Genomic DNA, 25319 nt, shown 5'->3' with positions numbered 1-25319 from the left:
GGGTGTCTTTGGGTCAAAGTGTGTTATCGTCTTTGACATAGCGTCACAGAATGATTGTGATTTTGCGGGTTTGTTAGATTGTCTTGACTGCCACAGCTAAAGGACCAGGATGTCTAAAGATTGAGTAGAAAGGTATAAATTATTGGCCACAGTTTTTAAATGTTTGTGCTTTCATGCCATTAGATTTCTTGAAGATTTTTACAAATTACAAAGGATTTTGCAAACTACTGTCAAGATCCACATAGAGATTACTTTAATAATGTCAAAGTTTGACTATTTCTTTTAATCATGATGTTTCTTGAGGTTTTTGTGGAAAATAATTACACATACTGATGCTTTTAACCTTCAACATATAATTTTTTTCCCTAGAAGGTGAAGGGATCAGCCATTATGTTAAGATTTAAAAACAGTTGGATTTTGAAGTCTGAATGGTAATGAAATTGTGGCAGATCAACATTTTCACAGATTATTTTTATATTTCCATCATTCATCTTCTTTTCTGCTTACGTAATCCAGGGTCAAAGGGCACACTAATCCCAACTAACTATGGGTGAGGGCAGGATAAATCCAGGTCAGGCCACCAGTCAATCACAGAGCAGTCACACAGAGACAGACAACCATACACACATACACCTTAAGGTCAACATTTAACCTCACGTGTATGTTTTTGGACCTTGGGAGGAAACGAGTAAATGGAGGAAATCCAAGCACACACACGGTGGGTAGATGTAAATGCCACACAGAAAGGCCCGACCAGTGTAACCCATAACCTCACTGTGAAGCGGGAGCGCTATAACCACTGTTTCACCCTGTGGCCTCATATTTCCATTATGTGGTTTTTGTTTATTGTTCCATAATGACTTAATCAATCACCATTACAATTCATCACTTTAAGTGGCGTTTTTAATCATATACCACTAACCACCATTCAAGGTTTTATTAGCAAATTTCATTTAGGTCATTATTAATATCATTTGTTAACCCTCCTCTCCCACATGATGACACAGCCAAGTGTTTGGTGAACTGTCGCATTCCAAGAAAACATAAAAATATTGATTAATTCATATCTTTTAAACAGCTGTTCACATATTTGGTCAAAAGAATAAGTTATTGTAATTTTGAACATGAATACAACACATAACAGACATTGATAATAATATTTATATAATAATCAAAGTACATTCTTATTAAGAATAATTAATATTTAATTGGTGTTATTGTTATATCATAAAAATTAATATAATAGATATCATAATTAGAAAACAAAACAAAATTAAGAACAAACACTGATTGTCACACTCCAGGACCAATATTTATCCATTATACTCTAAAATACCTGTACATGTGTTTTTTTTTTCAAATTTTGTATTCTTTTTTTACATTATTGATACATTTTAAAATAAATGTTTTTTGAAAATCAATATGTCAACGTCAAATACATATTTAATGATATGATAAATAATGCTCCCACATGTAGGAGTATTGCGGCGAACAGTTTATTTGCAGAATTATTTATGCATATTGCTGCACACTTGTCCGTTTGTAAAGCACACACACACCACCACACACACCACCCAGCCCGGCTCTGCCTGCAGTGCTGCGAGCCTCCGCTCCAGCAGGGGGCGCCGCTGAGCCTGATCCCCGCCCGTTTGTTTTCAGTGATTTTTATCAGGCTGTCACAAACTGGAGTAGACCACCAGCAGCATAGTGAGTGTGTGTGTATGTGTGTGTGTGTGAGAGAAAGACAGAGTGAGTGAGTGTGACTGTGTGTGTGAGAGAGAAAAGACTAGACGTTTTCTTCGTATCAGAGTTTTTTTCTCTCTCGTTTACCAAGATGCACCCGGTGAGCGTGTCGATCCCGTCGTTTCGCTTCGAAAATAACTCGGTGGAGAAAGGATACACGGTGAGCGTCCATCTATCCAGCTATCTATCTGTCTGTCTGTGTGTGTTATCAGTTTCCCATATCAGCTCGAATACCGTTTGTGTAGCCATTGTGAACTGCAGTATTTTTACCTCCTCTTGTCAGATTTATGTCCTCTCCTCTTGCATCCAAATAAAACCCAGGCTGGATTGAAACATTGCGTCTATTTCAGGACCCCCCTCCCGGACATGTGGCTCTCTGAATCCAGCAGACCTCCAGCTGTCTCCCTGTAACATCATTAAAATGAGATCCGAGCTGAATGAAGCTCTGCTGTCCTGAAAGGGGCCACTTTCACCAGGGGGGCGCCACAGGGGGGCAGAGATTAGAGGGGGGGTCGAGGCTCTGCCTGCTCAGGATTTCACAATCAGATTTGCCAGTCCAGGCTTCTGCTTGCTGTTGGTTTCTGAGAGTTGTGTGTCCACCAGTTGTTTAGACTTCACTGTAATGTAATGGGCAGAAATGCATCTCAGATTTGCTTGTAGAATAAGAAACATCCAGACCCCCCAGGTCTCCAGGGAGAGGTTGACTTTCGTGTTCCCATCAACCAAGGAGAAGCAGCTTTCAGTTCCCAGAATGTGTTCCTCAGTGGAACAAACTCCCTGAACACCCGAGGACTGCTGACACACACTTCTCAACAGGACTGAATCAACAATTGATTTTACTTATTTTATTAAAGGACTGTGCATGAATAGTGTGATATAAATTACATTTATATCTGTTTTTAATTACATCACCTGTCTTGAGAGACTTTGTAGAAATGTTTGTTTCCAGTCCTGAGTTACATGAAGAAGGCTGCCATCTTTTAGTATGAACCTCCTCGTTATGAAACACGAGTGAAGAGACTGTCGCTTTCACAGAATTATCCAGCTGATCAAGGGAAGTGAGCTGAAGCTTTTTAACAGATCATCTTTTTTCCCTCCCACAGCGGCCAGATGTTTCCCCTCTGCAACTCGCTGACGTCGACATTAACTGACACACACTGACTGTATGGACGACATAGAGTTGGGACATCTCTGCCCGAGTGATTATTCTCTTTCCTCTTTGTTTCAGGTCTTTAAAATCGACGTGCTGATGAACGGCCGGCAGCACACCGTCGAGAAGCGCTACAGCGAATTCCACGCTCTGCATAAAATGGTGAGAAGATTTAGACCAACTGCAATGTTATGTGTCATTTATTGATGCAGGTTAAATCCTCCTGATCTCAGCAGACACTTTGTTTGCAGGGCAAACACTGACAAACTGACATGGTTATGAAAGTCTTTACAAACTGGCAGGTTTACCATCCTGCAGAGGAAATCTCAGCAGGAAGCAGTCGGTTTGCTTTGCACTGGTTAATCGTCCTCTTCCTCCTCTCTTCATCGACATCAGAAGTTTGTGCTGGTGACATTTTAGCATGCCGGTGTAAACGTCAAGAGTCAAGCTGAACTTCAGCTGTAATTTGTGCCGTAGCACCACAGAGAAATGAGATTTAACTTTCTCTAATTTACCATTGGCATATTTTAATTTAAGTTTTTTTTTTTTACATTATTAAAGTTCCAGTTTAATTAACCTGTTCTTTTAAATGCAATTCCTTAGTGCAAGTTGTTCTGAACAGATTAAGAAAAAAATTGCATTCAAGAATTAAGTCAGAATTTTCAAATAAAAGTGTTTAAATGAAGTGAAATTACCTTTTTTTTGTCGATGTTTAACTATTCTAGTTTGGTACACCTGATTTGGGGCTTTTCAGAGCTGCCAGCATTCTTTTCCTGGCTGGTTTTGTTTTGTATGTTTGTCCCAAAAGTGGATTTTAACACTTAAGCTACAAAAATGTGTGAATTTATCTGCATTTGACACAATAATATCAAAGAAAAATGTCTTTTTACACTAACGCGCTTAGCAGACGGCTAAAGTATTTATTGGGTTTTGAAGAGTCGGAAGCGGAGAAACGTTTCAAATGAGAAAAACATCTTTGGACTCTGGCTGGTGGCTGCAGTGTTTCTTTTTGGAGCAGAAAAGACATGTTTTTCCTCCGTGGCATCCCTCTGGGGTATCGGCCGCTGCTCTGGACGGCCCAGACTGAAGTGTGGTTTTCCTCTGGTCCAAGAAAAAAAAATAGCTTCTGACTATTTGGCTGCTGAAATGTTTTTACAAGCCACTGTATATGTATATGTGTCTATATATGTATTTTATTGTTTTGTTTTTAATCTTTCCAGCTAAAGAAGAGCATAAAGCCTCCTGAAATCCCCTCCAAACATGTGAGAAACTGGATTCCTAAAGTCCTGGAGCAGAGGAGGCAGGGCCTGGAGTTCTACCTGCAGGTACTGCAGCTCACGTTCTCTTTTTCTGTTGAGGCTGGAGTGAAGTTCTCACTGGCGTTTCTCTCATCAGTGTGTGATGTGCACGGTCCACTCCATGCAGAGGTCACGGCGGGCGCTGCAGCTCTCCTCCATCCACACACTGACATTTGCTTTTGTTTTTTGTTTTTTTTTTTTTGTTTTTCCAGACCATAATTATGGAAAATGAAGTTCTCCCAAAGATATTCCTGGATTTCCTGAACATCCGCCATTTTCCCTCCGTGCCAAAAACCGAAAGCTGTGGGTGAGTTGAAAGTGCAGCTTGTCTGTAAAATAAAAGAGCAGTGTGTTCCCAGGAGAGAGAGAGGAGGACTGTGTGGCATGACTTGTTTTCTCTGTTTGTTTTTTTTCCCTTCAGGTCGTTCGACACAGAATCTGAGGAGTCGAGGTGAATCATGGGGTTGTGACCTGCTGGAAGTCACGTTCTCTCTTTGAACTTTAACCTGTTTAACATTTCAGCCTCTGTTTGCATTACACTTGAACTTCACTCCCTTTTCAAAGCTATGTTCTCTGTTTTCATAATTATTTGCTCATGCGATTGATCTGACTTGTTCGTCTTTGGTGTTTTTTTTAATTTTCCAGTAAACTCTCACATCAGCCCGTCTTGCTGTTCCTGCGAGACCCCTACCTGCTGTCTCCTGCACACGGTGGGTCCAGTTCCTCTGAGTTTAAAAGCATTATTCATTCATTTAGCAGAGGGAGGAGTTTAAAATGAGGGGGACGACAACTCATTGAAACTTGCACTGAAGCTTAGTTTATATCCAGTTAATCTCACTGAAAAAAATTGTTGTAATATAGCTTTTATTTGCAATTTAAATTCCTTAAACCATTCATGAAAGAATGTATCCCCCTGAAGCTCTCTGGTGCCCCCCAGAGGGGCGAGGAACCTCGCTTGAACTGCAGCTCTTTAAATGAGAACGTCCTTTTTTAATATTTCCCTCCTCGCCTCCAGATGTGTTTTCCAACGTGGTGATCGAGGGCGTGATCCACGGCGTCTTCTATCCAGACCTTCAGCCGAGGTAGAGCCCTGAAAGAGGAGACACCGCCGTGAAGGGACGCTTCACATCGCCGTGTCGGGAAAGACGGGGCGCGTTAGCAAGACGTACTGAGCCGCCTCCACGTCTCCAGAGTCGTGTAACGAAAAGATGCTTTCTGTTTTTAGAATATCAGGACCGTAAAAGCATATCACCTCATTTTAAGCACTGAACACTAAATCATCCATCATCTCTTCAACCAGTAACTTTCAAAAGGTACTTTTGACTGAAATCATCAACGAAGCAGTTTGACAAGTTTAGTTGAATAATGAAATAACTAACGCAGCTAATAATGAATTTATTTATTTATTACTCGGGAGGATAATGAGTGGCATCAATACCCAGCTAAACCATCCACTAAAAGAAGGGGCTAAAAATGATTGAAAATAAAAGATCGTGACTGGTTCCTGAGGTCAGAGCCAGACAGGAAATACCTGCAGATTGCAGCTCTGGAGGTTAGTGTGGCAGAGTGCATTTGGCTGGACTGTGGCCTTCAGTGAGTCACGGCCTGCCGGCAGAGAGGAGCCACTCCCGCTGTGGCCTCTCTCCCTTCAGAAGTTCCCTTTTGAGCTGCCAAATGGAGCCAGTCGCTGGAGATAACTACAGCTTCAAAAAGCGATGGTTGGCGGTGACGTGGATCCTGTTTATTTTGTGAACTACAGCGCCACTCGGCAGAAATACGCTGTCAGCGGAGAAAGACGTCACGAGTTTCAGATGCTGATTGAAGAAGTATAATAACTTCAAACTCTAGGGTTCTTCTACATTATTATCTATAATTATTAGGTTTCCTTCACCTTCCTCTTGAGATTATCACATTTTTGCAACACTAGGTGGAGACGCTGTCAGAGCGCTGTTACCGTCTGACACTACTGACGGCTCATTTAAGTAAAATCTCTTCAGAAGATATTTAAATGAAGTTGTCGTCAACAAGCCTGCTCCTAGTAAATGGTCTCAAATATAAGAATAATCATCTCCAGACTCTGTGCAGTGGCGTCTCGGTGACCGTAGCCACTGGCTAACCTCAGTTTGTGTGAAACTGAGGAGCATGTTGATCCGACTCACTGAAGATCAGCCTGGAACCCGTTATCATTAGTGCCAGTAGTGGAGTCTTCCTCCCAGCACGTAAAGGGACACGGAGTGTTTTTGTTTCATTTGTTTGTGAAAGTCTAGATTTAAAGAAACAGAGAAACACTGTGCAATATGAAATCAGTAAAATGTCTTTGTTGTTATTGTGACTGATTATGTAAAACTGCAAAAACCTCTCCACGTGTAAAACACTCCCAAGTGACTGTTTCGTGCTGCTGTCGTGTTGTGCTTCACTGTTCGGGACAGTAGTTACGATGACCAGCCTTTTGAAGCTTTCCGATGTGACTGGACCTCCACTGCACCACAGTGACGACGACACATTCGTACTGAATGACGTTCATCTTGGAAGAGCGAGACTCCACTAAAGAGTTCAAGATTTTTGTGTTTTAACAAAGTGAATCATCTAGAAACCCATCTCACAGATTTATATCGTATCTTTGATGTGTAACTAATGTTGTGTATGTGAAGTGTCTTTTCTGTGCCATACCACCAACCTACAGTGAACAGGGAAAAATCCCACTGTAGCACTTTAAAAAGGGTTTTATGTAAGATACTAACAATAAAGTTATTTCCACGAGCAACATTTGTCGTGTTGGCTTTAATTGTGTCAAACTTCCAGCACCGCTCTGCTTGTTGCAGTGTGATGGAAGTCATGACTGTAGATGGTTCTCTTCATACTGACACAAGAGTTTAAAAAATAAACCTAAAGAAGTGAAGCAACACTTGAATTGTTGAAAACAATGGTTATTTATTAAAAAAAAAAAAACTTAGAAAATTCTGTCAATAGCGTAGCAGCCCCATTGACTGTAATGAAGTGATTTTGTCACATCATAGGACTAAAGATAAACAGTATATTCCTTGAAAACAGTATATTCCCACTCTCTCTGCAAACCTGTTGGCTTTTGATCATTGAAGACTGGAATTAAAAACAAAATCAGCAGGTTCAATGAATTCTGTCTCCATGAAAACTGAACCCACCCCATCACAAGTTTCCTGTTTTCCCCACGTCTCACTTAAAACAAAGCAGCTTTCACAGCATATTATTTTCATGAAATGATCTTAACAGTCAGTAAAGCTGTAAGATCATTTTTAATTAAGTTTCCTTGAATTTTCACAAAGCAGTTTTGCAGCAGTAACAGAAACATTCATCCTCTGGAATGCCAACTATTTCAGGAGAGGAGAAAATCTTAAATCCTTGGATCCCTGGGTGGAAATGTCCCAGTGAAGTAACAGTCCGGCAGGGGAAGCGCACGTCGATACACGCACGCGCCTGCGCATCAAACACCTGAGCATGTCTGTTCTGGGCGGCGTTAAAGTTCTCCGTGACCCACTTCATCCTTGAGCCGTTCGTCTGGAGCGGCTTCCGCCTGAGGTCCTTTCATGTTGGCGAACTCCACCTCCCTGGTCAGCTGCTCCAGCGGCGGAAGGCCCACCGCCAGGTTTCTCATTGCAATGGCCGTCATCAGGAATCTAAAAGGACAGAGGTGAACAGAGCTGATGAGATGAATCCTTCGTGACCGGACGAGCTCTGTGGAGACGCGTACCCTCGTCGTATTGTGTAGTATTTCTTGACGGCAAACCGCTCCAGTCTCTCCAGCACGCCGGCCTCTCTGCGCTTCTTCACCTCCTTCATCCTGCGCTGCCTCTTCAGGAACAGCTTCACGATGGGGTCGGTGGCGTTGACCTCCGCTCCCTCGTCGTCGTCCGCGGCGACGAGGGGCTGCAGCTCCGGAGGAAGAGGCTCGGTTTCTGTGGGCGAGACACGGACCGCTCAAGTCTGCTGGAACGTTTAGAGTCACAGTTATTTATGTTCTTTACATTTATTAAGAAATACCATGCCATGAATTCATTCAGCAAGGTTGAAAACCGTAAAGAGCTGTGTTTAAAGTCACAAGGGACTCCCAATCTCTAAACCAATTGAGCGTCAATTAGAAAATAAACAAGAGCAAAAAACACGTGCGATATTAACTAAGGTGTATTTCCAGTTTATCCACACCCTTTATTGTTCATTTATTAGATGACAGTTGAGGCATTTACGGAATTCTTGAAGTTCATGAGCAACAACCTGTAGAACAAGAACTTCTTCCATGTTTCAACGAGCCTCCAATAAACAAATACTACAGCTGTATTCCAACATCTAAGAGACCATTTCTAATCTTTGCTGAGGGTTAATATGACTTAACTTATTTCATTTAATCTTTTATACTGCTAAACATCTAGAAAAAGGTTTTTAATACAAGTCCAAGATCCAACTTATCTTTTAAACCATTTTTTTAATCATATCATATATATATATTTTAACTTCTTTGCTATTAATTCAGTCTTCTTTGAATGCTGAGCTACATTAAGAAAAATTTCCCCCAAGGATTAATAAAGTATTTCTCTGAAGGACAACCTGTTTGATCGGTGCTGGAAGCGTCTCACCTGTCCCGTTGCGAACGCGCTCCTGGAGTTCGTAGAGCTTGGTGAAGTTCTCCTGCAGCGCCGCCTCGGTGGTGTTCACGTAGACGTACATGTAGCACGACGGGTCGTCAGACACCGTGTACACCTTATGATACGCTCCAGCAGGGACCTGGACACATTCACACCACAGTGACGACTGGAGTCTTTCCTTTTAGAAAGGTAACGCCGTTTGTTGTGATGGTGTGCATTTTTACCTTGATCTGCTCACCAGGCTTCACAGTGTAGTTCTTCTTCTCCTCCACTATCTCCACATTCAGGTTGCCTTGCAGCACGTGGATGCTGGTGTTTCCCAGATCCTCACTCACAAAGTTTTCTAAGTGGAGGCCTAACAGGTGAAGTGCAGTCATAGTAAGATCAACAATAAATATTAGGGATGTGCGAGTACCGATACCAGGTATCGGTATCGGGCCGATACTGGCCTTATTTCAAGGTATCGGGTACTCGTGAAGCCTACCGATGCCAGCCGCCGATACTCAAGGCAAGAAAACCCCACGCGTAGTAAGCCCTCCTCACCAGCAGTTGGCGGTAGTGCAACCGAATGGGATGCAAGCTGCCGACAAACATGAAAGAGGAAGAAGCTCCTCTCTGGAGCGCTGACAGGCGCAGGGCTACACTGCAGCGGGCTGACTTCTCCATGAGTTTCATCCAGAGCAGAGACAACAGGATGAATCCAGAACGGCTGCTCAGCTCACCAGAACCGCCGGTGTGGAAATTCTGTTATATAAGTGAAAACGAGCCGAGCTTTGCAGAATGCTAACTCTGCAATGCTAAAATTGCTAAAGGAGGTGCGCGATGTTGTTCATTTACCACTAGTAATTTGTTGAAACACCTCAGGGCGAAACTTGTGGACGAGAGTCTGACGCTGTTGTGCTGGAAGAAAGAAAACTCCGGCAGCAACTCGACGGCAAACTCTGCAGAAGGCCGAGAAACTGAAGAGCAGAGATCCTAGAGCTACACAAATAACACGAGCAACTCTTTAAACTCAGGGGCTGTTCTATCTTTGACTTTAGTTCATAAAAAAAATCATTCAAATTAGTACATTTAAAAACCTTAGTTTATGTAAAGTGTAAAACTCAGAGAAATTGTTTTATCTTGCACTTAATTTCATTTAAATAAGTGCAAACTCAGTTGCTTGTTTTATTTTTCAGACTATTATTTTGGACTTAAACATAGTGACTGGGCTGCTTTTTTATTGGAAATAAAATTCATTTTCAAAAATAATCTCATTGCATTATTTTAAATTTTATGTGTATAAAGTATCGGTATGCAAGTATCGGTATCGGTGAGTACTGAAGATGAAGTACTCCTACTTGGTATCGGTCTGAAAAAAAGTGGTATCGCACATCCCTAATAAATATACATAATGAAAGAAAATGCACATATTTATGATGAATAATGGAGACGGTTGTAACCTGGGAAATCAGCTATGAAGACGATCTCGGTCTGATTGTCCAAGCTGCCCTCAATCTCCTGGAATTTCGTCCTCCAGGGTGAGAGGTCAACCAGCAGGGGCATCAGCCAGGGGTTCGGTCGGAAAGGTGACCATTCGGCCTTCACGATGTCAACACGGGGGTCAAAGATCCTTAAAAGAACCGAAAAGCCCAGAGGATATTTCAGCCTCAACACTCTCACAGAACCGTGCACGGCGCCGCACACAGGCTCCCACACACCTCTGCTGGAAGCGCTCATTGATGGACACCCAGATGTCGAAGTAGATCTCGGGCTCGGAGATGTTGTAGCGCGGCAGGAAGTGGCTCAGGCACGTGGCGTACTGCTTCAGCATGTCTCCGTGGTCTTTCCAGCGACGGCTCTGTGTGAACACCTACAGCACGCAAACAGGATTACACCGCATTGTGTGGTGAGTCACTCGGGTTAATCCAGAGAAGAAGAGGTAGAACATGTTGGCGCTTGTAAATGGGCAGTAAAAAGGTGATGTCTCAAACACTTGGCAACAATAAATTGATCCACAAAGGTGGCATTGCTCAAACGGAACATGTTGAACCTGCGGTGTGTGACTCACCCCCGGGTTCAGGTATCCGATTTCCCCCGTTTTTCCATCTTTGTAGGTCACCTTCACATGCTGGTGGCTTCGAGAGTGAACCATCATGTCCCAAGAGTATCCGTACAAGCCATTAGTCCAGTTGTTGTATCCCTGAACAGCAGAACAGCCGTTTAAGCATTTCGTCAGAATTAAACCGCCAAACGTTCAGGTTATCAGAGGCTGCATGATGGAGATTTCGAAATCTTCCACTCGTCTGCTGACCTCGCCGGTCTGAGCTGCTGTTTGCTGTGGACAAATGACTGTTGACTCTGATTGAGCAACTCTCGAACTGAAAACTCAGATAAACTCTAAAAAGCTTTTGTTCAGAGTGAAAACGGATGATCTCAGAGCAAAGAATGAAAGCAATATGCACGAAAGTTCAATCTTTCTAAACATGTACCTGCGTGATGAAGTGGGAGTAGGGCATGAAAAACTGCTCGGCAATATAGAGAATGGTAAAGATGGCTCTCAGCTTGTGCCTGAGTCTCAGTTTGGGGGCTTTCGGAGCAGCTGGGGCCTGCTGCCGTTCACCGCTTGAAGTCTGGTCGCCCTGGTAAACACAGGAGGTGCTGCGCTGGGGCTCCGCCGACGTGAGCGGCAGGACTGCCTTCAGGAACGATGGGAAACGGTCAAAAAACCTTCTCGGCCAGTCGGGGTAGCAGAAGAGGGGACTGGTGGCCAGCATTGTGTAGGAGAACATTCCTGGGAAGCACAGACGTTCTCATTAGGGAAGCAAAGCAGCTTTAAACGCGCTTATAAGAGAGAAAGGCGGCACACTGACCGATGCTGAACAGCTGAGAGTTCATACAGTGGAAGTAGCTGACAAAGAAAAATGCATAAGGCCGCGTGGCGTCAAAAAACAGCAGATATCCAGCAGTCAGATCCAGGATGAGACCGCCTCCATGCACCACCAGCAGGCTTACTAACTCCACAGGAAGAATCACTCTGGGGAAGAAAAAAGAATAAAATACAAGTTGATTAGTGAGGTTTGCCAAAGGTTTAATACGCAGTGACGAAGGTGGTTCAATAATACATAACACCCACTTGAAAGGATCGAAAAGCCAGTGATGTGCCAGGTATGACATGGAGTATCCCTCCACCCAATCAGCGTCCAGCTTTTTGATTCCAGCAATGAAGTACACGATAAATATCTGTAGACAAGAGCAAGCACAGATGTGAGCTGTCGGAATTCCCAAATCAAAGAAAACGCATCAAAATTTTTGTCAAACATAAAAAAAAAAAAAACAAAAAAAAAAAAAACAAAACACTAAACCTGTGTCCTCAGCAAGGTGTAGTTCCATAGAGGAACATGAGCGTTTCTTATGGACGGCCTTCGCAATCCATCAATCGACCTACAGAAAGACACATACAGACATGACTAATCAGTGCATACACATAGAAACACACACATAGAAACACACACAGACATGAAAGACTGTCTCACCAGTATCTGTTGCCATCCATGAGCGTGAGCTGAAACCCAATGAGGCCGTAGAGGTATGAGTGATTGTTCCAAGTCGTTTTGTCCAGAAAGAAGATGTACCAGTATGTGGAGATGAACAAGAGGCAAGAGAGGCGGTAGAAACAGCCGAGCATGATGCCCAGCGAGCCTTCGATACAAATATGAATAAAATAAGCAAGTCAGTCACTATATCAGGCTATTATTAAGCATTGTGTGTCATTCTATCTGTGACATTCTATCTTTAACTGTTGTTTTGTACTTCCTTAAACAGATGAAGCTCAAATTTATTCACGTTCAATACAAAATATAAAATTTAGAGAACAGATTATCCACAAACCATTAAAGCCTATTAAATTCTCTTTTTGAATGAGAAAACCACTAAATATAAATTGTAGCTGTACTGTTTGACTATATAAATCAAAATACATCAAATGCTTGACATGCCATGCAGTTGCCTGGCATCATAATGTACAATGTTCTATTTAAAAAACAACAGTGAATTAATGGATTATGTGAAACAAATGTATTGAGCTGATGGTAATATAATATTTTGCATGTGGAAACATAAAACAGGCATTTCAAATTTACAGCAAACTATATGATTTTGTATTTCCTTATGATGTGAAAACGAGATTAGATTTTAGGGGAAAATCATCATCTGAATCAAGAAAATTGTGCACATGGTGGTTTTTTTGCATACTGAAACATCAGATTTGCAGTCCAGATCATTTCCTTTTAGTTGATCATTATTGGTTCAGTTAGCTTGTCGTCATTATGATCAGTTTTTAAATGGTAAACGGAATTCATAGAACTTTTTTAATACTGCTTCAGCAGCCCCAACGCTCCTGTTAGTCACACACACACAGCAATCATGTCAATCAGCAACTATGCCAGGCCGTCTTTACTGGGAGTAGTTTGGGAATCAATGTCTCCTTCAATCACATTTTGATGATCAAACTTAAAAAAAAAAAAACTTTCTGATGAGAAGCCTGGCAGAACAGGTCTTACGGGAGCTGTGTGCCCCAGGTGAAAATATTCTAGGTGTAGCAGACACAGTGCTTTAATCTTAACCACAGTCATGCCCCCCCAGAGAGTCAGCCCCCTTATAAACTGCTGCATCCGCTCAGACAGAAAAGACATAAAAAGAGGGGTCCCTGAGTCTAGCAAGCCTCGGAAAACAGGTGTGAACGCACACATAAAACAAAGACTGTGACCCACCGAGGAACAGAACCAGATATACCAGGTACATCCAGTCCAGTGGCAGCGGCTGCAGAAAGTTGAAGAGGGGAAAGCGGCAGACAGGGGCTCCATCCAGGTACTTGTAGTCTAGGTGACTGAGCCCACGCTCCTGCGTGACGTCTATAGCCATCAGCAAACCTGTGGGAGAGAAGCATGGTAAGAAGAGGCACTATTTTTAAGGTGTAAGACAGCAAGATGTCCTGGAGCCAGATTAAGCACGTTTACCAAACAAGCAGCGGAAGATGCCAAGACATGCAGGATCAGTGGGACGGTTCAGGAGGGTCACCAGGCTCTCCCAGGAACTCAGGTCCTCCTTCTTGAACCCAAAGATCTTCTCCATCCTGGTTTTGGTTTGTGATTGCTCTGTTTCTGGAGCTTCTGTCTTTGGTGAAGTGTGTTCTTCTCCATCACTGCTCACAAGAGCACCTGGTTGAAACACAAGCAAACAAAAAGTAATGTCCAGCACCAGAGGTAAAGGCTCGTGGAGTAAACACACCTTATATTTTAAACATGCGCGAGTTATAAAATACTTAGCTGCCGTGTACAGACTGAAACAACCGTATAACAGATAATCAGGTTACATAAACAACACGCTGTCTTTGCTAATAACAACATCACCTGCGATCGCGTCTCGTGCCTCCATGTCTCGGCAGGTCTGGGCTCCGGGGCGGGACAGGGGGTCTCTGTGCACTCCCTGCCCCGGGAGGACGTGTCCTGCGAGGAGGAATGAAAGAGCCTGTGAAATGCAGAGTTTACGTGTCACAGGAAAACACCCCCACACAGGACTGTCCGGCAGAGAGGAGCAGGAGCAGGCGGAGGAGGAGGAGGAGGAGGAGGAGGAGGAGGGCTGGGAGCGATTGGAATGTTGTGAAAGAAGTGCTCATCGTTCATTGGCTGATTCTTCAAAAGACCCCGCCCTTTGGAGTACTTCCTTTACGTCATATCCTGTCTCACATATAAGTCACAATAAATATAAAAACAAATAATTCTTTCTTTCTTTCTTTCTTTCTTTCTTTCTTTCTTTCTTTCTTTCTTTCTTTCTTTCTTTAGTTTGTCTGTAACTTTTAATTTATTCAATAACAAAAGAAAAAACACAACAACCCAAGACAAAGTTTCTCATTATTCCAAAGTTATGTGATCTGCCCCTTTATGTCAAACAATCTTACTTTATTTCTTTCTTTCATTGGTATGAACATTTATTTATTTAATGTTTTGAAATCTGGGGAAGGTGCTTCAATAGTGCTGTAATAATTTCATATGTGGCCTTTTTGCCATTCTCAAAATGCCAAATTTTAAATTACTGTGTCCCGAATTTTCTATTTTCATCAATGTACTTATACTACATCATAATATGGGTCATGTTCCAAATCGCAAAAGAAAAAAAAAATCACATTTTGTTCATGGGTACAGTATTGACACCTGGTGAAGTCAAAACATTGTCCAAGTTTAGAAATAGCCTCGTAAATAATGAATGCTTTCATGATGAACCCATCTCCTCGCAACACACACACACACACACACACACCACCACCACCGCCACCCACCCAGTGCCCTCTCTCTCCCTGTTATCTGTCACACTGCTATCTCTGCTCTGGGAGGTTCCTCGGTGTCTGTACACAGCTGCAAGGGCGAAAGTACAAGTGTGTGGATGTCTCGTGTTTACGAGAGAGTGCAGTAAACTGTGACACACTCATGATATTAACTGGGCAAAGGTATCACATTAAAATGGACTACACTTATATACTGCTTTCTACATTGCTACAGCAGAGCCCAAAGCATTTTACACTGCATCACATTCACCCATTCACATACCAGCGGAGGCCACTGCCATGCAATATGGGGTAACTTTGAAATCTAGTAAGAGTAATACATAATGGTAATTTATTCTAATTCGTCACATTAAAAAAATGTCATTGATGATGTTCCACATCAATGACATTTTTTTCAATGAAGGCCAAAAAAGGAGGGTTAAGGAATTTTCTAAATTTTTATTTGTAAATATGAAAAAAATAGCTTTTGATTATCATGACTTACATGATGAAAATATAAATGATGGGGGCAAAATGTTATAGTACAGGTATGATAGGTCTTGCATGCATGAAAAGTTCACTGAAAAAAAAAACTGAGGTTAACTCGCCAACTTGTGTGATTCCGTCATCCTGCCGCTGGGGGCGCTCCTGAGCTCAGAGAGTGTGAGTTGGCATAACCAACGAGAGAAGAAGAATCACAAAAGCAGCAGCAGTATTTTTCAGGGCAGTTTTCACGTTATCATCACCATCCTTATCATCAGTAGAGTGTAATCTCGCTTTAATATAAAAAAATGTCACTGGGGCCAGATTGAGGTTTTCAATCTGGAGGATTTGGAAGAGGTGCAACCGGCGAGGAGTCACGCTGTTATTGTTTTCAGACGTGGTTCTGCTGGTGAATTAGCCAGCTGAGCTAGCTCCCAGGTTAGCTCCCCTCTGACTGGATCGAGACTGGTTCGATAGTCAGCCGAAGCCGGCGGTCCACGTTGAGCACACACCTCTCCCTCCTCGGCCTGCCAGACGAGATCCACTGGGTAAGTTTTCCAAGTCGCAGTCGCCTGGTGTGAATGTGAGTACTGCCTTGCTGTGGGACTCGTGTGTATGTGTTCAAATGCACTCTGGTTTTATTTAATCCCACTCGAAAAGTACGACCATATGATATCCAGAAATCAGCAAATATGGATCAGGGTTCTTCCTCTGGTCCATAAGTCTGTCTTGAAAGGTGCCAATCTGACACCTAATCATCAGGACCTGGAAGTCAATACAACAGTCAATGGCCCCAGCAAAGGAAAGCTGTTTAGCATTAGCAGAGCCAGTTTGGTACTTTTTTCATAGGTGTCACATGTCTCTGATTATTATCACACAATCGTATATCCCTTTTGAATGTATATTTAGGAAAGGAATTCACAGGTTTTTCAGCAGAGCAAGATTAAAATGCTCGGGAGCATTGTTACAACAACAACAACGAATGCGGGCTTTTTCAAAAGCATCTCATCAAACTTCATCAGTTTGAATTTTTATTGCAATTTAAAAAAGTGAGTATGATAATGAGTTGTAATCCACAGCAGTTTAGACAGAAAATCATTGACAACCATCCACTGCCAGATTTTTTTTCAGATCCAGTTCCACTAATGCTTGGATATTTAATTCCGTAGAAATGTGTGAAAACAAGTAATTTATCAAGATATCACATGATGATGAAAACTGACGCAGCATGTGCTGTTACTGAGTCAGGAGAGTAACAGAGTTATTCTTTATCACAGAGCTACACCAACCAGAACTCCAAAGAGAAACAATGATATTGACTTGCAGAGTTCTGTTTTTGATACAAAAACAAGCTGACTCTTACTGACAGTTGTTTGTCTGTACGAGTAAAAATCCTTCATTATTCTACTTGGCTGAGGCTTTTCAGGTGACACTTGGGAAGTGTTTACTCCGAACACTTCTCTACTGCAGATGATGTTTTGTTTTGTTTCCCAAAATTGACATTCTTTTCATATCTGAGACAAAGCTCCCACGGCAATCTCAACGTCAAGGAAAACCTCATGTGAATGCCATCTGTAGACACAAAGGACTGTCTACCATCACGTCCCGGGTTTCATGACTCTGACAGAGACAACTAGCTGCTACACAACCAAAAATAAGTCATTGACTGTGAGACTGTGCTATTATTTTAATGAAAAAGATGCTTCTTTTCTTTCTTCTTTTGTTCGCTGCTTTTCTTGCCAAGCCCTCCTGGTGGTACTCAAGGTGATCATGTGTCTGTTGATGCATTTTTGTTGAAGAACAGAGATGGGAAGTCTGGGCAGCAGGTTTCAGTCCTCCTCTCAGCCAGAGGAGGCTTCAGAGGGCCAGAGTACCACGCGCAAACACAGCTGCGAGTGCAAGAAGAGAAAACGAAACGCCCAGTGCGACTGTGACAGCGAACAGGAGGAAGATGACGCCATCCTGGATACACCTCGCAGGCACGTCCGGCCAAAGCAGCAACCACCACACCTCTGCCACCTGTGTTTTGGTGTCACTGCCTCTGATTTTCATTTTTCTCTTGAGCAGGAAGAAATTGAAAAGCACATCAAAATATATTTATCAGACCTTGTTCTTGAACGGGGAGAACAGCGACATCCGCATCTGCGCTCTGGGACAGGAGTGGAACCTCCACAAAGTCTACCTGTGCCAGGTACAGGAGACACGCCGCTTCCTGAAGACAAGCAGTGATAAATCCTTTTGCATTATTTCAGCATTGCAAGTTATTTTGAACTCGTTGCCTTACTTTCTTGCATCTTGCAGTCGGGTTATTTCTCCAGTATGTTCAGCGGCTCTTGGAAAGAATCCAACATGATGGAGATCAACTTGGAGATCCCAGACCAGAACATTGACACTGAAGGTGAAATTCACAGACAGCAAATTCTGAGCACCTCTCCGCCACCCCTCACTTCTTTTATTCACGGCGTTTACTTTTCTGCGTTCTGCAGCCCTGCAGGTCGTGTTTGGATCCCTGTACAGAGACGACGTTCTGATCAAGCCGAGCAGAGTCGTCAGTATTCTCGCCGCTGCCTGCATGCTGCAGCTGGTCAGTACGTTCTGCCTTAAATGCAAAATGACTGTAAGTTACAAGAGTGAAGTCCTGGTTGAGTCTTACTTTGTGCTCGTGGCGTGGCAGGACGGTTTGATCCAGCAGTGTGGCGAAACCATGAAGGAAAACATCAGTGCCAAGACAGTGTGCGGTTACTACACGTGTGCCAGCATCTATGGCCTGGATTCAGTCATGAAAAAGTGAGTTTACAGACCTTTTATTGAATATATCTCAATTTAGTTTTCTTTTGAATATTCCTATCATGTGTGTGTTTTATATTTGCAGGTGCCTTGAGTGGCTCCTGAACAACCTTATGACCCACCAAAACGTCGACCTGATGAAAGAACTTGGGTACTTGTGAATTGTGACTGCATCTGTAAATCATTGGGTTTAGTTTTTGAGTTATTTTTACACATAACTGTCTCTGCTGCTTTACCATCCCATTTTTTAAGATTTAAACCATTTAACTGATTCCGTCTGCACTTGGTTTCCAGTGCGGAGGTGATGGAGCAGCTCATCCAGTCATCCGACCTGTTTGTCATGCAGGTGGAGATGGATGTTTACACAGCTCTGAAAAAGGTCGGTGGAAAGCATTGCTTTCAGATGCGCTCACCGTGCTGCTGTCCCCGTCTTTATTGGAGCTGTCGATCATTTTGCCTCTGCAGTGGATGTTTCTCCAGCTCAACCCGTCGTGGGACGGACCCATCAAGCAGCTCCTGGCCGACGCTGATGCCTGGCTCTGCAAACGCAGGACGGGTACGGTAATGTGAAAGCCACCTCGGTTCAAGTGGGATCTTCTTTCAGATTTTTGAATGAAGGTAGTAACATGCTTCTTTTATTTCCTCTCTCTTCTGTCACTGTCATCGTGCAGACATGTGTGAGAGGGAGCCTTTCTTGAACACGGAGGAAGGCGTCCCTTTTCGTTCAGTCTTCAAGTTCGTGCGACTTCAGTACATCATCAACGACCTCGCATCCGCACGAATCCTGGAGAGAGACAATATTTTGCCTCCTGGTAAGATGTGTGTCCTTTAAGATGTAAATCTACCATTAATCTAGTTCCCCTAAAACACCGTTTAAACCCTGTTCAGAATATATTTGTTTAATACTTCTCTCTTTACCCCTGATGTTTCAGACTGGCTAATGCACGTGTACAAAACTCAGTGGTTTGCAATGCTCCGAACAGAGTTTGACAACGATAATGGGTGAGTTCATGGGACTAAATCAATATATTGATTCTTTGGAGGCTTTTTTTCCTCACACAGTGGCTTCATATTTTATTTGTCTACTGAGATTCGAAAGTTACCAAACGCGTTTGTCATTAGTCCCCAGGAACCAAACAAAGACGAGTTTGAGCTGAGCAGCATGCGGTGTGGAAGGAAACTGACTAAAGATGGAGATGTAAGCTGTTATTCCAAAGTTCATGGAACGTTTTTTTTTTTTTTTTTCTACTTTGGTCGATAACCGAGGCCTTCTTCTTTTCCCAGTACTGCTGGCGGTGGACGGGCTTTAACTTTGGCTTCGACCTGTTGGTGACCTACACAAACCGTTTCATAGTCTTTAAGAGGAATACCTTAAGTCAACCATGTGGGGGCGCTGTGAGTCTGCAGCCACGGAGACACCTGGCTTACAGGTCAGTTAAACTGGAAAAAAACAGTTTTTTATCTCAAGGATGCCTGGTTAAAAAACAAAAAACAAAAAAAAAGACAGTTTGCTTGAGTTACTTTGCCTTCATAGTAATCCCATTCAAATAATAATTTGCCATTTTTTATTCACCAAAAGCTTTCAAATGAACTAACTTATGACTTCTTTTAAAAAATTCAAGGCTACGTCTCGCCTCCTTTGATACCCGTGGAAAACTGATCTGCAGTCGTTCCACAGGTTACCAGCTTCTCACTCTGGAAAAAGACCAGGTCAGTGAGCGCTGCGGCCGCTCGTCCGTCACTCCAGCCGCCTCCGTTCAGACCAGATCTCACGCTTGCCTTTACTGATCCCTACAGGAGTATGTGGTGATGAACCTGGACAGCCGGTTGCTATCATTCCCTCTCTACGTCTGCTGCAACTTCCTGTACACGTCGCCTCATTCAGACCACCGGCTGGATCCTGCAGAGCAGGAGAGCACGACGCGCGGCAGCATGTCCTGATGGCCACCATTCATACCCACCGGCGGTCCGGTAACGCAGAGACACTGACGCAAGCTTGTTTGTACAATCCACCATCATTTTTTTTTAAACACCCATTTTGACTTTGGACATTGGGTCTGCATGCCCTGTAGCTCCGTGAGAAGTTTCTTGGGGGCAGGTGTATTCTATCTGTATTCAGCATTTAGGCTCGTTCATTGAGGTTTGTGGACATCCTGCACTGAAAGAAGACATATAACCATCTTCACATAACAGCCGTGGCATTAGGATGAGGACGTGGCGACTGGGCGAGGTGCTTTGACCGTACACTAGTGGCATTGAGGGCATTATCATCCTGGAACACCAGCGAACGGCGGCGCAGAAGAAACACTGACAACAGCACGACTGAAGGTGTATTTCAACTGAGGACGAATGTAGAGTTCAGACGTGCCTCCGCACATCCCTGCTGCTACACCAAACGCTGCTCGGCCTGCCCAGTGGGGTGGATCGCGGCCGACGACGGCACGAGATGGACGTCACCTCCGGACCGTCAGATGCAGTCAAAAACAGCTCTTTGTCGCACGATTGTTTTGTGTCAGTTATATTTGAGCATATATTAAGGTTAGTCACTATTTCAACTGTAAAAAAAGAAGAAAAAAAATCAGCTGTGGGAGAAAATGTAATTTGAAAATGTTAATCTGAAACATGGGGAATCTGTCCAGACGACAGGATTCTGTCCTTCAGCCTTATTTTCATAAATGGTGGGAGTTGTAACATCGACACTACTGTCCTGGTGTGGAAACGCCTCAGATGTTCAGAAGGTCTCTGCAGCATTTTACCAGCAAAACTCTGACGTCCTTCAGTCTCCTCCTGGTTTCTGATTGGCTCACAGGGACACAGTTCCCAAGCTGCTCCCACCACAACGTCAGGTGTCTTTCTAGTTTTCGTTGACATGTTTTCCACATGAATTCTCTGATCTGTCTTTGTCTGGCGAGTCTGTAAATCGCTTGTTACCTCATATTGTTTATCCGCCTCGCGAAACGCGGGGATTCTGTGTTCTGAAGCAGAAATTTACTGACGTACTGCTGCAACTGTTCATTAAGTTCAAAATTTAAAGATGTTTTTATTTGGCCTTATTTATTGTTTTCTATACTTGTATGGATGTTTCTTTTGGGAAAAAAGAAAAAATAATTCTCCACTGCCAATGAACTGCCCTTCCTGATGGGCTGTGGTGCTATCTCCTGATAGTGAAGGTCTTCATTAAAACCTGCATAGGGAGATCTTACGGTTCATGGCTCAGTAGCTAACAGCCTCGGTGAATGTCGACATATCCTTTTGGTTTAATGTCTTGCCATTGTTTTATTGAAAATACAAAATATAGAGGTTTAGGTGACTGAAAATGCTTTCAGACTTACATATTACAAACCTTCAAGGTCTGGCGATATCTGTGGTCATATTTTAAATACAGAAATATTTCCAGCCACCAAAGAGCTTCCATTCAAATTTAGTGACTTCCCTTTATCCTGACTGTAGCCTTTAGCGGTTGTTCTACACTTGTAACCTTCTTCCACCAGCAGCTGTCAGTTAAACCATTATACTACGTATATCTGGACCACTAACATTTTCATGAAATGAACTGTGTGTTCACTGCTGTTTTTTTTTTTTAATTCCATTCGTGGAGGCGCCATCGAAAACCGTTGCCTTTCTTGTATCATTTGTATATTATTGAGTATATTCCTGTTATTAAAATACATGTCACAAAAGCGATCTGTCATCATTCTGTGTTTTTTTCTAAAGCTCTAACAAAGTGTTGTAATGCTCAAGTGTTTAAACACCGAAGCTTTGAGGTAGGATCAATTCAATCTAGGAAGTGTCACCAAAGCTTAAATCAGAATTCAAATCTGGAATTCACTCTTATGATTTAACATAGATGCTTAATGATACTGAATCAAAAAAAAAGCTCATTTCTTGGTTTCCTATCCAACATGAGGCATTAAAAAAATTACACAAACATCCAGTAGATGGCAGTCAAGTTTATTAGCAACAAACAAGGCTCCATCCACACAGTACCCTGAAGCTTCAGAGAGACATAATCCAGTTTTCACAACATTTTTGTAGTTTTTAGGAAACATATGACAAAAACAGAGTTGACCGATGAAAGTTTTCACCCCAGTTTAAAAAGCAGTGCCCAGATCTGCACTGTGAAAAGAATATTAATAGATCTAATAAGTCATTCACACTAAATGACTTGACACAGTTTGCATGGCTGAAGTTCTTTCTTGTTGCAGAGAGAGCTGACGATCTCACAGTGGGTAGTTTAAAACCCCCAGAAACCTTCAGGCTGGTTGACCGTCTCAACCTGCTGCGGTGCTCCTGCCCTGCTAGTCATCTGGTGACCGACCAAGCTCTGCTCTGCGAGTGTGTGTGTGTGTGAGTGTGAGATGGGCCCGGGAGAGTGCAGACTCCCGTACTGACCCTCCCTACTCTATAGAGTCCAGGTTCTCTTGGAGCCTGCGGGTCATGCTGGGGATCAAGTTCACGTGGTCGTCCACGCAGCTGCTCACGCAGCGGTCCATCAGCGCGCGGACGGCCGGCTCCTTGGCGCCGGAGTCAAATAGATCCTTGGCCTTATCGTTGCAGTGCATGGTGCATCTGGCGAGACGATCCTGACGGAGCAGAGTGAAGATGGTTTGGTCATTTTAGCCAAACAAGGAGGAAAAAAAATGAGCAGGTTTAGACAAATGTTTGAATGATATTTTGTAGCATAATGGTATCTTTGATATTCTACCAGCGCTTCCTGGTACACTTACATTTACAACATAAACTGAATGTGATGTGTGTAAGAAGCATTAACATGGCATAAATTCAGCCATTCGTCTTCTTTTAGTCAAGCATCTCAAGTCGTTGACTCAGAGAGTAGAAACAAACACTATAAATTCAATTTTCCAATAAGGGAAAATCTGAAAGTCTGGTATTAAAACAGAAATCACTACGTGATGTAAGACAAAGCATGTGTGAGGTGAGAGCTAACATTACAGGCCAAGTTCAAGGAGGGAGGCTCATCCTTCCAAACATTGACAACTCCCGTGCCACAATATGACATTTCAAAGCCTTTTTTGTTTCACTTATGTGGGTATAAATGTTGAGTCTGTATTTCTAAAAAGAAATTATCTCAAGTTAATTAAGCATTTTAATCATCTTTATATATATATATATATATATATATATATATATATATTACAAACAAAAACAACTAATTCAGTTCCACTTTGAGGTTTTCATAGGGCTGCAACTGTCAAAGAATACCTAGACTCTACAATCCTGAGCAGATGTGAGAAAATCCCATTTATTTGGAAAGTGCATGATTTCGTATAGTTTTGAAAGTGGGTGTGTTGGACTTCACTATGTTTTGACAGATTACTGATCAGAAACGAAGTTTGCAGCCCTTATTAGAGTCAAGCTGAGGAGTCTTTAAGGAAGGAAAATGTTTAAAACCAGTGACTTAAATAATCTAAATAGGAAGAGATGCATTAATGCTTTGATTTGTATTCTGTCAACACTGACAATAAGACCCAAATCATCTCACTACCATAACTCATGAATTGTAATAAATTCAGTAAGTGCCCAGAAAGTATGGAAATACAGAAATGTGCCCGTAGATTAGTGAGAACAGAGGAACCCCTGTAACAGAATCACAGTCAGGTATTAATAGCTGAAGTTATCTTGAAAAAGGGGGAAAGAAGCACTCATTCATTACAGTTATGAACAATTCTACATACATAAAATCAAAATAAGCCTGATTTAATATATCCTGTGTGGCATGTTTGCCTAATCCTTTGTAGTGTAGTTTAGTTTGAACTAAAAACAAAAGAACATTTTTGACAGTGCTGTAACCTGAGCCAGGTGCTGAGATGAACCTCACCTGAAACTTCTCCAGCTCTGAGGTGACCAGGCCCTGAGCTTTGGCCAGAGGAGCGTGACACCTCTCGATGCAGTGATGCACCTGAGACATGGAGTCCGAGGAGCGATCGCAGCAGTCTGCGCTGCACCTGAACATGCGACCCTGCACGAGACCGGGCCACACACGATCCAGACGTGAGCTTACAGATTCCAAACTGTGTGCACAAACTTTGACCCGAAACATGTGCCTCCTACCTGCATCTTGCGGATGTGGTCCCTCTCCAGACTCTGCACCATGTCTTCGACTACAGCCTGCACGCGCGCCTGCTGCCCCTCAGCCATGTCTGAAAAACTGTGCTCCTCTACAAACTTTAGCTTCTCATCCACAAACCGCCCCGCTGCGCCGACCCGTGGTGTATACCGCCAAACTGTAGCTAAGCCTTTTGATTCTACAATTTAATAAAAACTAAGGTCACCTCCATTCAAGCATGGCTCAAGACGCCGACTGTTGCGTCACTTCCCGTTTACTTCCGCTAATGACATTGTACGCTTCCGTTTATTTTACGAAATACATAGATTATCTCAATTGTCTAAATTCAATTGTCAAGTCTTCACAAAAATATTTATCTAAAATATTTCAACAAGGAGATTTGGAACGAAAGATATATATATATATTAAAATATTTATGAGTATTAAAAAAACTTCCGTTCAGTTTATCCTTCAAAATAAAAGAAGTGTTTAAAAAACCTAAAACTTTTTTGCAAACACTTTGATGTGGCAAACTGTAATTCTAAACAGCATATGATGAGACTTTTATTTGGTCTAACGTGCAGCTTACAGTCATATGATGCTGAAACTTCAATTGTACAAAGAACACCCCTGGAAGATAAGCTGTTTTATAGGAAAAAAGTAAGTCTTACAACTTTTGTGTCATTCTTATATAATGTTTGCCTACAAATCACGAAAATCCGAAAACACAGTATCTCAATCCCAACATTTAATTATGTTCAGTTTCTTTCTATTGTTTAAACAGAATAAAAATAACATTTTGATTGATATAAAATATGAAAAATCTATTACCTTTTTAAAATATGTATATGCACTTTTATATAAAATATAGATC

The 25319-nt window shown here is 42.5% G+C and overlaps 4 protein-coding genes across 5 annotated transcripts; 2 read left to right on the top strand and 2 right to left on the bottom strand.

The window, feature by feature from the left end:
• Positions 1-1698: 1698 nt before the first annotated feature.
• snx24 (sorting nexin 24) lies at positions 1699-6955 on the top strand. Its single transcript, XM_030084388.1, has 7 exons — positions 1699-1903; positions 2972-3055; positions 4114-4218; positions 4404-4498; positions 4613-4642; positions 4837-4901; positions 5207-6955. The coding sequence occupies exons 1-7, from the start codon at positions 1835-1837 to the stop codon at positions 5275-5277; spliced, it is 519 nt and encodes a 172-aa protein (XP_029940248.1). The 5' UTR covers positions 1699-1834; the 3' UTR covers positions 5278-6955.
• On the bottom strand, positions 1708-24728 carry fam136a (family with sequence similarity 136 member A). Of its 2 annotated transcripts, XR_003930580.1 has the most exons (4): positions 24451-24728; positions 24218-24358; positions 22717-22961; positions 1708-1728 (listed from the first exon to the last, which is right to left on the bottom strand). XR_003930580.1 is itself a non-coding variant. In XM_030084389.1 (3 exons), the coding sequence occupies exons 1-3, from the start codon at positions 24535-24537 to the stop codon at positions 22776-22778; spliced, it is 414 nt and encodes a 137-aa protein (XP_029940249.1). In that variant the 5' UTR covers positions 24538-24728; the 3' UTR covers positions 22330-22775. The 2 variants fall into 2 exon arrangements, 1 of the variants encoding a protein (XP_029940249.1); XM_030084389.1 differs by lacking the exon at positions 1708-1728 and having other exon boundaries at positions 22330-22961.
• Positions 7109-14405, bottom strand: ggcx (gamma-glutamyl carboxylase). Its single transcript, XM_030084385.1, has 15 exons — positions 14198-14405; positions 13805-14005; positions 13559-13717; positions 12323-12488; positions 12152-12230; positions 11923-12029; positions 11660-11823; positions 11279-11580; positions 10858-10989; positions 10508-10659; positions 10250-10419; positions 9032-9162; positions 8799-8946; positions 7919-8123; positions 7109-7844 (listed from the first exon to the last, which is right to left on the bottom strand). Exons 1-15 carry the CDS (start codon positions 14220-14222, stop codon positions 7685-7687), a joined length of 2301 nt encoding a protein of 766 aa, XP_029940245.1. The 5' UTR covers positions 14223-14405; the 3' UTR covers positions 7109-7684.
• Positions 15804-22060, top strand: gmcl1 (germ cell-less, spermatogenesis associated). Its single transcript, XM_030084386.1, has 15 exons — positions 15804-16139; positions 17391-17570; positions 17659-17782; positions 17893-17989; positions 18078-18175; positions 18266-18378; positions 18464-18529; positions 18673-18757; positions 18844-18934; positions 19050-19190; positions 19311-19380; positions 19501-19576; positions 19663-19808; positions 20001-20088; positions 20176-22060. Exons 2-15 carry the CDS (start codon positions 17398-17400, stop codon positions 20317-20319), a joined length of 1512 nt encoding a protein of 503 aa, XP_029940246.1. The 5' UTR covers positions 15804-16139; positions 17391-17397; the 3' UTR covers positions 20320-22060.
• Positions 24729-25319: the final 591 nt, after the last annotated feature.

This window comes from Salarias fasciatus (assembly GCF_902148845.1).
Source record: "Salarias fasciatus chromosome 7 unlocalized genomic scaffold, fSalaFa1.1 super_scaffold_4, whole genome shotgun sequence".
NCBI lineage: Eukaryota > Metazoa > Chordata > Actinopteri > Blenniiformes > Blenniidae > Salarias > Salarias fasciatus.
Note: the sequence above shows the minus strand (reverse complement) of the source record. Positions and strands in the feature narration are given on the sequence as shown.